This window comes from Microcaecilia unicolor, chromosome 2 (genome assembly GCF_901765095.1).
Source record: "Microcaecilia unicolor chromosome 2, aMicUni1.1, whole genome shotgun sequence".
Taxonomy (NCBI): domain Eukaryota; kingdom Metazoa; phylum Chordata; class Amphibia; order Gymnophiona; family Siphonopidae; genus Microcaecilia; species Microcaecilia unicolor.
Genome location: NC_044032.1, coordinates 199,279,815 through 199,295,727, shown reverse-complemented (window position 1 = coordinate 199,295,727; position 15,913 = coordinate 199,279,815). Strand labels below are relative to the sequence as shown.

Here is a 15,913-nt window from a genome sequence, read left to right as displayed (position 1 = left end):
CATCCAAGTGTTAGGCATGCACTAATCCTGCTTTCGAAACATTCCCAGCATGCCCACACTTCTGACAGACCACAGAAAAACGTCTAAAAATATGTTTGAAAAATACTGATTTGGACATTTTTGTGAGAAAAACGTTCAAATGCTGCTTTATGCCATTTTTTGGACGTTTTTCTCTTTCGAAAATGAGCCCCTCAGTGTTTTTTTGCACACACAGTCCACACGCAGATTCTGAGAAGGAATAATTTGCCAGTTTTATTATGTATTATGAAGCTTGTTAACTTAAAAAATTAACAGCATATTAAAAAAGGTAGCTCTCACTGTTATGAATAGAATGTTCCAAAATATATATATACGTTTTAAAAACTTTTTGGTCAATTCATAATTCTTTATAAAAAGCTCATATTTCTCTCTGAGAATAAATTCATACATAAATACAAAATTTACATAGTACTCCTAGGTATTATATATAAATGCATATCTGTGTATTATAGTATAAATATCACAATGGCAGAGCATATATTTTTACAGAAAGAGGATGTGAAACTATAAGAACAAGACTAGCTTACATTTTTCTATATATAAAAAAGCTCTCTGTATTCACATCTATACATATATAGAAAAATATAGCTAACTACTGACCCAAGACTAAACAAAGAAAAAAAAAAATAATAAAGTCAACCAATCAGTGTTTTCCATGTCTTAATATACCATACCATCTTTCTTGGAGAGAGGGGGCTCCTACTATACCATTATTGTCAGTAACTGCAAACATACATGTTCATCTAAAGAAACCAGTCAAAACATTGTTTGAAATATATCACTATGTTGGAAAATAAACAGTAAAACATTTTCGTTTTAATGTTGTCCATGTTTATAAACATGATATAAATTTATTTTTACAACTTTCTATTGTTTCATAGTATATGTATATGATAAGCATGTCTTCTCCTGATGTATATATCAAATATAACTATGTATCTCCCCCATTTGATCTCAGGAGAAAGCACTTTTACCATATTAGTATCATATATGCACATATATACAATCATTGTTACAGAATATTCTGATGAACTGCATTCCTCGTGGCCCAAAAAATAAAATGCTTCTATATCTAGATATTTGATTTACAGAAAAGTAGCAATCTTTCACAAATATCTGTATCTAAGCCTTTCCCAAATTAACTTGACATCAGTCTTACTTTACAGAGGACTTTAGGGAGAGGCAATGAGGCTTCAGCTATGGTATACAGCATTAACCAAATCCACAGCGATTTAGTTTTGGACAGATACATGGATATCAGAGCTGCCACATGTCTTAAAATACCTTACTGAAAATAATTTATAGATAGCCTGTGAAACCAAGAAAAGTGCAGCCTGTTTATATTTTCCTTTGGAGTTGTATTTCTAACGGTTCATGGATGCTATATTAAGTGACATTTAGAGAATATTTTTAAAATTCTGGATAATGAGTTCACAAAATATTTTCTTAAACTAAGAATTTATCACATCAGGTTACACCAGCTGATAAGCAATCTAAATATGATTTGTGAATCTCTAAACTGAAGTTAGGGCTGAAGTGCAACCACTGAGGTGAAAATAAGGCATTTTAAGTAAGAGAAAAGTACTAGATGATGAATACAGAGTGCAAATCTGAATGCGATCTATTATTTAGTCCAGAGTAATTAAGAGATGTCCATAATTACTCAAGTATGCAGGGTCTTCACACCTCCAAAACTTAAGTTTATACCAACAGAATAACCAAACTAGTGACTATCTGTGGTGCCTACTGATTTACCACTTCAGAGCAAAAACTATTTAGGAGTTCTTTGACCTTCATTCTCAGGTACAGCTTCTGCTTAGGCTCAGTTATAGCAAAGTCATTGTATCTCTACCAAATTTCTGTTAGTAATGGCCAGAGTCAGGATGCAAATATGGATCTAGGATTTCTATGTACCCTGTAACACATTCACAATCATTAAACTATGTCTAACCCATCAGATGTATAAGAGATACACATCCTAACCAAACTAAATAAAAAAAATGCAATCCCCAAATTCTAAATTTCCAATGACAGTACAACAGTTCCTCCCCTAGTAGTCAAACTGCACAGCTTACATTAAGATTTGGAGCTGAAACTGTCTCCTTTGGGAGCTGCAAGAGTGGTATATTATGAATATTTTACTGCTGGTACTTCAATATCAAGACTTGAGATAACACTTGCAACTGCATCCCAGTTAAAAAGTAAACTCAAGTCTTAAAACTTATATATACCAAAATACTAAGGGGAAAAAAGTAACAAGTCTATAAATTATGCCTGAGTTTCTGCTAGCCGTTAACCCATTATACTCTTTCTGTTCTGCTCTGTCTCCTCTGCAGTGTGCAGTCACTTGGAAGCTCTAGTCCTCACACACTGCTGTCCTGCAGCAGCGGTTCTGTATCTTCGCCATTGCTTAGATCCACATTATTGTCCTGGGTACTGATGATGATGTCAAGATGCTGCCTTGCACTGCTGCTCTTTGATGAGAGGTTGCGGCGTTCAGGGATGAATAAGGCAACCAGGAAAGCAAAGAGAACTGCACATGCTCCAAACAGGAATGGTGGTCCAGGTATAATAGTTTTCTGCAGATCAATACAAGTATAAAGAAATTACAAACGGTTTGCTTTTGGCAAACTTACCACATACTACTGATGAAATATTACTAACCCCAATTTTACTGCTATACTTCAAAAAGTCAAAGTGGCATGTGTAAATTTCACACTTGTGATATGTTAATGGACATTGACCCACTAAGAACCGAAACCTCATACAGTGAATGTTCGTAATACAGTCAAGCTATTCAAATATTTTTAAAATTAAATTTAGCAAATATTTCAATTTTCCCCCTTTACTTGCTAAAAGCATAAAGACTGTTCAAAAAAACAACAGCCATCAATTATAAACTGCTCACACTCTTTGGCAGCATGCCACAGGTAAGCAACTTGGATAGCAAGTCCTCACAGATGGGACTCCTTGGCTACAGGCTACCGTCAACAGAAAAGGGGGAAAAACAGAATCATGAAATGCATACTGCTGTATCTGGCAGACACCAATCTATTTTTGAAGGAAGCTAGTCTTTCATATTTCCCCCTTTTTTTTTTCAGAAGGAAGCTGTACATTAAGAAAATGAGAGAGGAGATGGAGTTGGATTTTAATCCCCAAAGAGATTCTGAAGGACACACTAGCCAAACCTATTATCATGTCAGGAGTCCCATTTCAGACGTGGGATGTGAACATATGGATACATATCTCTGTCAGGGCTTTGCAGATAGATTATAGATGAGGGTCATGTGAAAGTTCATGATGTCAGTGCCATGGCTACAAGGGTCAAGCCTGTCTGGTATAAGTGAAGGAAATACAGTGTGCTAGTCAACTGGAGTCAAGCCTGTCTGGGTATTAAGTGAAGGAAATACGGTGCATTTGGCAACAGCAGTTACCAATTTATTGGTGTCAAAAGAAACAAAAAGGGGGACAGACTTCCTAAGGACTTCAGTCCGCTCCAAATAGAAGGCTAAGGCTTGTTTGCAAGACAAGTGCAACACACTTTCACTTTTGTGGGTAAGAAGCAGAGAGAAAAATATTGGCAGGACAGTCAGTTGATTAAAATGGAAATCTGACACTAACAGGAAGCAACTTTGGATCGATGTGCAGAATCACTCCATTGTTTTAAGTATAAGGTGATCAGCTACTAGAAACTGGACCTCTGTGAGCCAAAGTCACCACCACCACCACCAAACAAAAGACCTTCCAGGTCAGGTACTTGAGATCACAGGTGTCCGACTCAAAGCTGGGTTGAAAACTGGGAGACTTCATTAAAAGCAAGTCCCACATAACAATGAACTAGAGGCTGACTGTACAGAGAAAGCTTTATCTTCTTCATAGCGGTGATGTGCCAGTCTCATTAAGGTGCATCCCTAAAAGGGTTTATTTCCAAACCTGACTCAGGTAAATACAGAAGGCATTCAAGCAGCTTTTTCTGTGGGACTAAAAAAGAATCTAAGGCCTGTCAAGCCTAATGACAAATCTCTTCCACCTAAAACTGTAAAGCCTTTTAGTAGAGTCTCTATTGGAAGCCTGGATCATTTGTGATACCGGGTCAGGCCAATTCTGTTAAGCCAAGGTTAACCTCTTAACATCCAAGCTGTAAAAATATGGACTCAGTGCTGGGGATGCAACAGAGTCCTCTGAGCCTGGGTTGGAGAATTCCTCAGTTTTATGGGTCTTTTTAAAAGAAAATTCCAGAAGTATAAGGAAACATTTTTCTTGGCCTAGAGAATCTACATAAAAAGATCCTGTTCCTTTCTATTTGCTTATGTAGAGCTTAGCCACCTGACTGCACTAAAATTATATTGTTGGTCAAATGATCTCTGAAAGCTTTTAGAGCATTCTCTACAGCCCTTGGTTCAAGGAAAAGTTGATCACATTGTTCCTTTTCAGACCATAATCCCCAAGAACACCCCAGCCCAGTCTGAATGCATTTGTGTTGAGAACATTTTGAACTAAAAGAATTTCAGAGGCTAGTCCCTTGGCAAGAAATGGATTGATCCATCCAATAGGACAGAGATCCAAAGAGGTTTGGTAACACAAATGACATCTGAGTCTGACAGACTTGAGTCCATTGCATGTTCAAAGCCCTGTCTCATTTTGAAATGTACCAAGGGAATTAAATGTAACCATGAGGGGCATAATCGAAAGGGGTTCCCAAGGTTTCCTGAAGACGTCCTCGCAGGACGTCCCGGTGAAGGGGCACTATCAAAACAAGATGGGCATCCATCTTTCGTTTCGATAATACGGTCGGGGACGCCCAAATCACGAAATTTAGGTCAACCTTAGAGATGGTCGTCCCCGATTTTTGGTGATAATGGAAACCGAGGATGCCCATCTCAGAAACGACCAAATCAAAGCCATTTGGTTGTGGGAGAGGCCAGCATTCGTAGTGCACTGGTCCCCCTGACATGCGAAGACACCAACCGGGCACCCTAGGGGGCACTGCAGTGGACTTCAGAAATTGCTCTCAGGTACATAGCTCCCTTACCTTGTGTGCTAAGCCCCACAACCCCCCCTCCAAAACCCACTCCCCACAACTGTACACCATTACCATAGCCCTAAGGGGTGAAGGGGGGCACCTACACCCCTTAGGGCTACAGTGGGTACATTGGGTTTCTGGTGGGTTTTGAAGGGCTCACATTTACTACCACAAGTGTAACAGGTATGGGGGGGGGGGGTGGATGGGCCTTGGTCCACCTGCCTGAAGTGCACTGCACCCACTAAAACTGCTCCAGGGACCTGCATACTGCTGTCATGGAGCTGGGTATGATATTTGAGCTGGCATAGAGGCTGGAAAAATATTTTAAAACATTTTTTTTTAGGGTGGGAGGGGGTTAGTGACCACTGGGGGAGTAAGAGGAGGTCATCCCCGATTCCCTCCGGTGGTCATCTGGTCATTTAGGGCATATTTTTGTGGCTTGGTCATAAGAAAAAAAGGACCAAGTAAAGTCGTCCAAGTGTTCATCAGGGGCGCCCTTCTTTTTTCCATTATCGGTCGAGGACGCCCATTTGTTAGGCATGCCCCAGTCCAACCTTTGCTACGCCTCCAACATGCCCCCGTGAACTTTGGTCGTCCCCAAGACGGAAAGCAGTTGAGGACGCCCAAAATCGGCTTTCGATTATGCCGATTTGGGCGACCCTGTGAGGACGCCCATCTTGCAATTTGTGTCGAAAGATGGGCGTCCTTCTCTTTTGAAAATAAGCCTGCATGTGACCCAATATCATCGGAATGCTGTTGGCTGTTGACTCATTTGTCTTCTTCTCACTACAGACATAAGTATGGTAATGTATTCCCATGGACAAAAGGCTTTTGCCTGGGTCATGTCTAATAGACCTCTTATGACTACCAAGAGTTGATGGATTAAAACGTGGTATAATAATTTACATTTCACATTTCAATTTTACTTAATATATCACCTATAAAATGAATAATCTAAGCAGGTAACATAATTGAATAAGAGCAAAAAGAAGCAAACAAAGATGTTCATAGAGTACAATAAAAAAGAAGATCGTTGTGAAGAGACATCTAAAATTACGCTAAGAAACATAAGGAAGGGAGGGTGTGAAAACGAAATAGACAAAGTAATAAGTTGCAGGATCAAGGTTCAGATCAATTTTGAGTCAAAGACAAGACCTTTTGCAAAAAGATGGGATTTTAGTATAGCCTTGAATTTATTTGAAAGACAATCCAAGTGAGGGTTCTGATGAAATTGAATTTTATAGGGGCCGTACAAGTTATGACAATCTGTAGTGATTCTCATACCCAGATGGTTGTCATAGATTCCTGAACTCTATTCTGATATATGCCCTTAACCAGCCAACAGGAAACAAGTAACTCTGTGTAGATAAACTGCTACTACAGAAAGGCATTTTGTGAATATCTGAGGAGCTAACATGAGACCAAATGGCAGTGATACTGGGTGTTTCCAAATTACAAATCTGAGATACAGGAATATGAGAGTATAGGCATCCATTAAGTCCAGACAGCATAACCAGTCTCACTTTTGATGGTAAAGGAATGAGGGTACCCAGGGAAAGAATCTTGAACTTTTCTTGATACAGAAACGTTTCAAGACCCTGATGTCTAGGATGGGATCCTCCTGCCAACAAGGAATACTTGAAGTAAAATCTCTGCCCTCTTTTCCCCTTGTGGAATAACAGCACTGGTTTTTAAAAGGGCAGAGAGCTCCTAAGTAGCTATCTGCTGATATGGAGATTTTGGCAATGAATAATTTTCTGTGGGCAATTCAGAGGAACCTCAACTAGATGAAGATTGCATCACCAAATGACAATTTATAGAAATCAATGGTTGAAGGTTATAAGGCACCAATAGTATGCAAAAAACATCAGCCTCCCTCCAACTGGGAGGATGACCAACAGGGCTACTGGAACACCATATTGTTATGGAAGCAGTCAAAACCAAATCCCTAGTTCGGCTGTAGCAGCAGCTGGGAATTTTGGATCCTCTCTCATCTTGATTGAGCAAGAAATCCCTGAAGAGCTTCAGGAGAATGAGAAAGACGAGGATACCTATGCCTCAGAGGTTTTCAACCCAGTCCTCAGGGCACACGTTATCCCCACTGAATTCAATTGGGATATCCTGAAAACTCCAATTGGCTGGTGTACCTCGAGGACTGAGTTGAAAACCCCTGCCTTAGATTAACAGGATGTTCTTTGCCCTCTTCTATGGTAATCCTGAAGGAGGTAGGGTCAGTAAGCCTGGAGGAATTAGAGGGTATGTTGATGCTTTTTTGTTACAGAAGCAGACTTCTGAACCTCATCTCCAAAGAGATTCTCCCCCCTGGCACAGCACAGCATGTCTGCAAGCTTTTCCTGCACCTGCACCTCGTAATGTAGGTCTGAGGCCTGAATCCACCAGAGTCTTCAAGTATCATCACCCATACCAAAAACTCCTGCAAAAGATTTATCATATGATGCAGTAATCAATGAGAATGAAAATTACTGCTGTGTTAAAATTGCGGCAGTAATCCACAGCTCACTGCAAAATGTCACACTTCCTGTCAGGCACTGACAGAATGGTGACACTAAAAAAAAAAAAATAATCCCATACAGGTTAAGCTCCCCTCCCTGAACCCACAACTCCTGGTATCCAGTGGCATCTCCCACTCAACATGGCCCACACACTCAAATCCCCTCCCCATTTTCTGGTAGTCTAGTGGTCTCTCGACCACCCTCTAGCTTGTACCTTAAGAGGCAGGCACAATGCCCACTCACACCTGCCTCTGACACCATCTTGAAAAATATAAGCAATTGGCCCTGCAGAAGGCATCCTGGGATGCACTCAGCAGGGTCAATCTGCCATAAGAGGAAAAGTTTTCAAGATGGTACTAAAGGCAGGACCATGTGAGAATTGCTTTTGTGTCTTAAGGTAAGACCCAAAGGGATTGGGAGGGGAGGGAAGATGCTAGACTATAACGGAATTAATGTTTTTATTTATTTTTTTTTTAGATGGATGAAGGAAAGGAGGGTGCCGCTCTTAACACCAGGGATTGCAGGTTCAGTTCAGGGAGAGAAGGAAGGGTGCCAGTAGACATTAGGGAGCTTTACTTTCCGGGAGGGGGGGTGTCAAGGTGCCAGTGCAAAAAGCAATCGGGGCAGGGCAATCAGATCAGACCACGCGGCCTGGACCTGTCAAAAAATTATTGTGATAGCCGTGCATCACCGGTCTCCTCCTCTACATCACCAGAATGCTTTATGGTGCCATATGCATTCAATTTATGCAATGTACAGCCAGTATTCTCCACAAGTTATCACTCGTTCTCAATCTTCTTCTATGCTGCTCAGTGTGTACAACCCATATACAAATGACGGTAATCACCCAGTTAGACTCACAGTAGCATATGACAACAGCCGGCAGAAGTGACGCACATGTGCAGTGGGGGCTTCTCAAAAGCTTTTAGAAGCTGAAGAAGCTTTTCTGCACAAGAATCTATTGGTGACATCATTCATTTGTGAAGATTTGCTATCCTGCTTGTACTCAGAGAAAGCATGATATAATTTGTAAAACATAATTATGTGTACCATTTGATATTTTGAGATACACAAACACATTTAGGAAATTATTCACAACTTAGTACATTGGCTCCTTGAGGAGGGGATTTCATGTACCGTAAAAAAAAAAAAATCTAATAATGCTGTAAGCTACATTGAGCATCATTTTGAAAGATACTAAAAATAGAAAAATAATTTTAAAATACTATTAAATAAGAAATCATTTAATTCTATCCTTTTTCATATGTCCTTAAACTGGTAAATCTAAACAGGACATGCCTATTTACTTTTTGGACTATAATAGTTGGATGAAGGTGAAATACATGAAAATATTTTCCTGTGCTACTGTTTTTAATGTATGCCTTTTCAGTGGTACATGAGCTACACTCAAGTATAGTAAGTACTGTAGTAGTTTTCACATTTGTGGAAATTAATGCAGTTTCAGAAAAAACAGAATCCCAAATTGTCTTCCTATATTATTATTCTTTACCAGTTTAATTTCAAATTATTCCTCCTCCAAAACATATCCAAGTAGAGATTTATTAGACCAAACCAATCAAATTTAATACAATTTTGCTACAAGAACTGAATGGCAAAAACCTAAAGCTATTTCCCATATTTGTTTTCCCATTTACCGCATAGCTTGGATCTTGCGTTGTGGTTCTGTCAGAGTTCGAGTCTGGTGCCAGTTCATCAAGTTCCATGTGAAACAGAAAAAAAACAAAGCCATAGAGAGCAGGACCCAGACCATTACACAAGCCTCTAATTCCAGTTATCATCCCCTGCACAACGCCTGTATGAAAAGAAAAACAAATTGCTTTATGACTGAGAAGAAATTACATTGAAAAAAGATCAATACACAATCCCAACACATATGCTCAAGTTTTTTAATTGCCCAATCTTACAACCCTACCTTCCCAATTATGGCATTTACAGGTTTATAAAGAAATATAACTACTAAATACTTTCTTGCAGAAACTTTCACCAGTTGAATGGTCCAAAAAGGTATTTAATCCCTTGAAAATTGGTCAAACATCTGAAGTGAAACCTTAAACTTATGTGCATGAACCAGGAGAGAGACCTTGGGGTGATAGTGTCTGAGGATCTCAAGGTAGCTGAATCCAGAAGAATGCTAGGCTGCACACAGAGACATAACCAGCAGAAGAAAGGTGGTGTTGATAGCCCTGTACAAGCTGTTGATGAGGCCCCACCTGGAGTACTGTGTTCAATTTTGGATGCTGTATATCTCCAAGGACACAGAAAGACTTGAAGCAGTTCAGAGGAAGGCAACAAAAACTGTATAGTGTTTGCACCAAAAGATGTATGAGAACAGACTGGAAGACTTGATTTATACACACACACACTCTAGAGGAAAGGAGAGGAGATATGATAGACATTTAAATATTTGAAAGGTATTTAATATTTGAAAGGTATTAACATATAGGGACAGGCCTATGAACCTCAACATGTATACAGTTGAAGAGAAAAGGGAGAGAGGAGATGCTTAGGAGGAATCTAAGGAAGTATTCATTCACAGAAAGGTTGGTAGAAGCATGGAATGGCCTCCCGATGGAAGTTGTGGAGACGAGAACTGTGTCAGAATTTAAGAAAGCGTGGGACAGGCACGTGAGAGTCCTTATGAAAAGGAAGAGTTAGTGGTTACAGAGGATGGGCAGACTGGATGGGCCATTTGGCCTTTATCTGCCATCATGTTTCTATCTTTCTAAACAAACGTCGTCCAAAGATGTGGAGGTGGTAGAACTGGAGGACATGAATTGAGCTTGCAGGGCGGTAGGCTTAGGAGTAATGTCAGGAAATACTTTTTCACCGAGAGGGTAATGTATGCCAGAAACACCCTTCCAGGAGAGGTGGTGGAGTCAATAATGGTGAGGAATCTAAAAAAAATAAGTACAATAAACACAAAGGATGCCTAAATGGATGAGGATGGAAGCAGACAAGAATGGAAACAAAACTTGGCTGCTTAGGTGTTATTTTAGTCAAGAATAGTTGGGAGCTATGGCCAGTGCTGGATAGACTTCTATGGTCTGTGTCCTGCAAATGTCAAAAGAAATGAAGACCAAGTCTGCATATTGTACATCACTTTATTATTCCATGGTATGAGTAAGGGTGTTGTGTATCTCAAGGAGGGGAAGGTAATGCTGAAATTAGCAAGTTAATCAAAAGTATTGCTATGTACAGCATATACTGTCCCCACACTGCATCATATTTAACTGCCTATAGGTGGTTGAAATGATGACAAATTGCTAACCAGTTTAAGCATAAGCGGATGCGGAACTGGTTGGCTTGTTGGATGGATCATACAGTGCTCTGCCATCGTTTACTATGTTAAACAAGCTGCTACAATTTCATCTAAGCCTTCATCTAAAGAAAATATTTCCTGCAGTGCTGAATTGCCCCACACCATGTCTAGAAAAATTTCTACTTTGTCCATATAGATTTTTCTTAAAACAAGACCTATGAATCAATTTTCTCTCCTCTAATGTAAAGGAGATAAGCAGAGTAACCTCTGAGTCAATGTCACCCTGTCACGTTTCAAGAAACCCAAATAGGTCAAAACTACTATTCATCAAGCCTTCCCATCTCATTCTGAATACACATATTCATGGACACAATTACACTCGACTCTGAAGTACCTATACCAGCCACATGGGGAATATTCAAAACTTCTTTGAAATATCACCTTTTTCTCCTTTTAACTCACCCTCGGACAACTAATGGCCTTCCCACCTCTACCCTTCACTTTGCTATCTGCAGTGCGATTCAGCAAATCAGTATAGGAACTTCAGACTGGTTTTGCAAAGCTTGAAACCAGCTGAAATTCCTGTACTATGCAGCTCTAGCTTACAGGGAGTGGAGAAGTAAAATGGGGAGCTAGAAAAAATATTTATTGCTTTGGCAGCAGCACAAAAAGGGAAAAATAAAAACATCCAGGGCATGAAATCCCAGATGCTAAGGAACAATTTCTAGGCACCAAGGTGATTTGGTGCTCAGGATTTTTCAAACCTTGAGTTACGGTACATCAGATTCTTGGCTCCAGCACCATTCTCCATAGTATCTCACACATGACGCTAAGACTAACCTTAAGTCCACTTATTCAGTGACCTGTAAGGCAATTATCAAAATTCTAAACTAATCAACCATGATCCCCATCTGTCTAGGTTTATTTCTCTGTCTTCCAATGTTCCTACTGTTCTCCCAGTGAAGTTACAAGCTGAGCAACATGATCTCCTAAAATCACCTCTCAGTTCTGTTAACCACCTTCCAAGGAAACATGTCTAAGATCCCAAGACCTAGAAACCAATTGGATCCCTACTAGGAAAAAGGAAGGTTTCTTGACATCAAATCACACAATATTATTTGCTCAGCTCTGAGAGACTTAACTCCAACAGGTCAGTTTCCTCTAAAAACCGAGCTGGCATTAGCAAAAATAGTCAGTTATATTTTCCTGCAAGTGCTACTCACTGTTATGCAACATGGTAATTCATAACAGAATGCATTTGACAATGTATTTATTGAAATGATGTGTATTTTAACTATTCAGGCTCCACGAGTGTACTTTAATTTATCTAGAGATCTTAGCTTTGCATCAATTGCCTTTTGCAGATTTTCCACTGACATTTTTCTTTTCTTCTATTTTTGGTGAGCTTCTTTGTAGTTCATTTTAATTGTTGTGGTTTTATTATTTTACTTATTTCTTTGGTCACTGCTTAATGTGTATGCTTTGTTGGTACCTCACTCTGAATTGCGACTATAGTTAAATATTGTCTTAAATACCCTTTATTCAGATACAAAGTTTGTGGTGTAAAGTAGCAGTACATTTTCTTCTATCTTCAGAAGTCCACGTGACCTTTTCTTAACTTTTCATTGGTTGTAGTGGTAATCCGCTGTTGCAATGGGGCCCATTGGTGCACCAAGGTAGTCCCCTGCAGAAGAGCAAAATAAAAGGACTACCTTGTTGCAGATCATGTTTTGGATTGCTCAAGTTATTGGGTAGCGTATCGTGCCATTTCCTGCTTTAAGGCTACAGAAGACTCCTGATACAGGCCACATAGGCCGAAACACAACTCGTATCAAGTTTTGGATGTGTTTGAATAAAGCTTTGCTTCAATTAACAAAGTCTAGTTTCCATCATTAAGTCACCTTCGTTGTGTGTTGTGTAGCTTTGAGACTGTAAGGGTCTTTTTTCGTTCTTCTGTTTTATCATCAGAATCATTAACAGCCCTTTCCTTTAACAGGCTTCAAAATCTCTCTCAGCTTTATGTTTAAATGCTTTATTTAGATAAACTAGATACATATCATAACACAATATTTGCATTTTATATAGATCATCATCCCCCTTCCAGCCAACCTCCTCCCCCACTGCAGAGAGCTGCCCCCAACACAACCAGCTAGCAAACATGGAGGGACTGGACTCTTATAGCCCAAGATCTCTCATCTTTATTCAAAAAACATGAAGTCCCTGCCTTGTCTTACTGTCTATTCCCAACACTAAAGCCAAGTAATGGGGTTTACATGTTCAACTCCTGGCATTACTTCCTCTATGTGCCAATACCCCATGTCATGTCTTTTTCAGCAGAAGGCAAATCTCTCTACTCTACCAGCTTCCACGGAGATTCCTATAGACACTTAATTCTAGTTTCCATTTGGGTCTCCTCAGGCATCAGTCCCTTCTTACCACCGAAAGCTGGTATGGGACACTCTCCATTCACTTGAGTACATATGCTTAGAGCACCAAACCTTCATATGCTTGCATCTCAAAGATAGCTGTGCTTGTAGCCACTACACAAAATGTTCTCCCAAATAGCTGGTGTTCGAACAGCTCAGCTCCAGTGTCTGGCCTGCTCTATGAAGCCACACAGCACCATGTGTATGCAGCTTATATGGTGTGAATGGAGGACTCCTTTAGCTGAACTTAGAGATCCCCAGATCAAAAGAAAAAATTACCTGCTCATCCACTGTAGTCCCAATTTATTTATTGCATTTGTATCCCACATTTTCCCATCTATTTGCAGGCTCAGGGCTTCATTTTCCTTTTCTTCATTAGAGCTTCAGCTCCCCAAATCCTTGGCACTTGTTAGACTGAGAAGAGAATGCTAGTTTGGTTTTGTTCAAGTGGAGGAGGAGCCTAATGGTTAGAGCAGTGGGCTGAGAACCTGCAGAACAAGGTTCAACTCCCACTGCAGCTCCTTGTGACTCGGGCAAGTCATAAGCCACATTGAGCCCGCAAAAAGATGGGAAAATGTGGGATACAAATGCAATAAATAAATAAATCTAACCCTCCACTGCCCCAGGTACACAAACTATAGATAGATAGATAGCTAGATAGATAGATAGATAGAAAAGTATAAGACCGGTTTGGGGGTCAAGCTAATAGTCCGATTCTGTCTTTTCTCACGATCATTTTCCCTCTATACAACAACAGCACATCCGTGAACTGATCTGGGTTCTTAGATGGCAAATGAGAATATATATTAATGCAAACTGTGAAGTGGTTTCTATGCGTGTGTGTCCACTGGAAAATTAATCAAGGAGCACTGATTGAATATTAATCAGTTTTTTATTAACCTGGACCAAAATGCCTGTGATAGAAAGAATTAATTAAATCTCAGAAAAGAACGATTCATCAGCTTTGTTTTAAGCTTGCTTTTTTTTTTTTTTTTTTTTGCAAGATACTCATTCATTTATTTGTGATTTTTTTTCTTTCCACTAGATGGCACAGTAACCTTGTCTTTGATTACAGGCTTCAAAGAACATGATGAAAAATGTTAACACTATCTCTAAACTTACAGAACTTTTCTTAGATGAGGGCTAATGGACTGACTGAACACATCAAAAATTGAATTGCTCTTAATTACTAAGTCCGAGAAAACAAAATGTTCGTACAGAACTAGGGCAAGATATTCTTAGCACAATATCATTTGTTAGGACTTTAAATTTGAGTTATTTAGCTCTAGAACTTTTATCGTTGTTACTCAGAAGGGATAATTTAAGTACAGATTTGAAACGTGAAACTTTTCTTGTCAAATAAGTCAGACAATTTAAGACAGTTTCTTATGCTCTAATGTCCTCTACATATTACTATAATTCTCAGTTTGTAAGTTTTAACTTTGAAAATATTTCATAGCCTCCAGATAAAAACACATTTGCTGTAGTTTGTGGAACCAGAATATTTCCCATTTTTCTTACCTTACACTGGTTGTTAATCAGTTTCTGAGGTCCTGCATTACATAGTTTATCTCCTCAAAATTTGGCTATGAAGCTTAAGACTTAGAGCCAGATGCACTAAACCTAATGAGCCTGCAACATGGTTTTTAAACTAGTTCTAGACGGTTTAATAGTAAAACGAGACATGCACAAAAGGGTTCTCCAAGCCATTTTCCTGTCATGGTAGCAGTTAATGAAAATGGAATACAAGTGATCTAAAACCTATTGTAATGAGCTAATCTTCTAATATAATAAAACGCACCGTGAACGTTCTGAAGCCACTCAAACACTCCCTGTAGGGTTCGTGGATTCGTGGTGTGAAGCCAGCCAGCCGTCTCTGCCCCGCCCTCGCGTCAAACGTCATGACGTCGAGGGCGGAAAAAAAAAAAAAACAATTCCGGCAGCGCAGCGTCAGGGAAGGAGGCGGCGCTCCCGACGTCTCTAGCCTTCCCTTCGCTGTGTTCCGCCTTCTTCTGACATCAAGGATGACGTCAGAAGAAGGCGGAACACAGCGAAGGGAAGGCTAGACGTCAGGAGCGCTGCCTCCTTCCATGACGCTGCGCTGCCGGAACCGCCACGGAGGTAAATTTAAAAAGAAGGGAAAAAAAAAGGGATGTTGGGGGGAGAGAAGAGGGTGGGCAGTAAAGTTGAACAATGGGAGCGGGAGGGCAGGGGAGAAACGACAGCATGGATGCGAAGGGGGGGGCATGGATGCGAAGGGGGGGGAGAAGAGGGCGGGCCAGGCTGGGACATGGGAGAGAGAGGAGCATGGATGCGAGGGGGGGTCATGGAAGGGAGAGAGGGGACTTGCTGGAAAAGGATGAATGGAGGGGGCAGGGGACAGAGGAGCATGGATGGGCATGGATTGGGAGGGCAGGGCTCAGGGAGAGAGGGGAATTGCTGGAAAGGGATGAATGGAGGGGGCAGGGGACAGAGGAGCATGGATGGGCATGGATTGGGAGGGCAGGGCTCAGGGAGAGAGGGGAATTGCTGGATAGGGATGAATGGAGGGGACAGATGGGCATGGATGGATATGGATTGCAGGGCAGGGTTCAGGGAGAGAGGGGAATTGCTGGATAGGGATGGAGGGGGC

General features: G+C 40.4%; 1 protein-coding gene across 1 annotated transcript in view; it reads right to left on the bottom strand.

The window, feature by feature from the left end:
- Positions 1 to 249: 249 nt before the first annotated feature.
- The window catches only part of LOC115463265 (hippocampus abundant transcript-like protein 1), a 131,576-nt gene continuing 115,912 nt past the window's right edge, over positions 250 to 15,913 (bottom strand). The window contains exons 11-12 of the mRNA XM_030193619.1: positions 9,231 to 9,388; positions 250 to 2,618 (exon numbers count right to left, since the gene is read on the bottom strand). Coding sequence (XP_030049479.1) covers positions 2,403 to 2,618; positions 9,231 to 9,388 — 374 coding nt within the window. The 3' untranslated portion in view covers positions 250 to 2,402. The remainder of the gene's footprint in view (positions 2,619 to 9,230; positions 9,389 to 15,913) is intronic.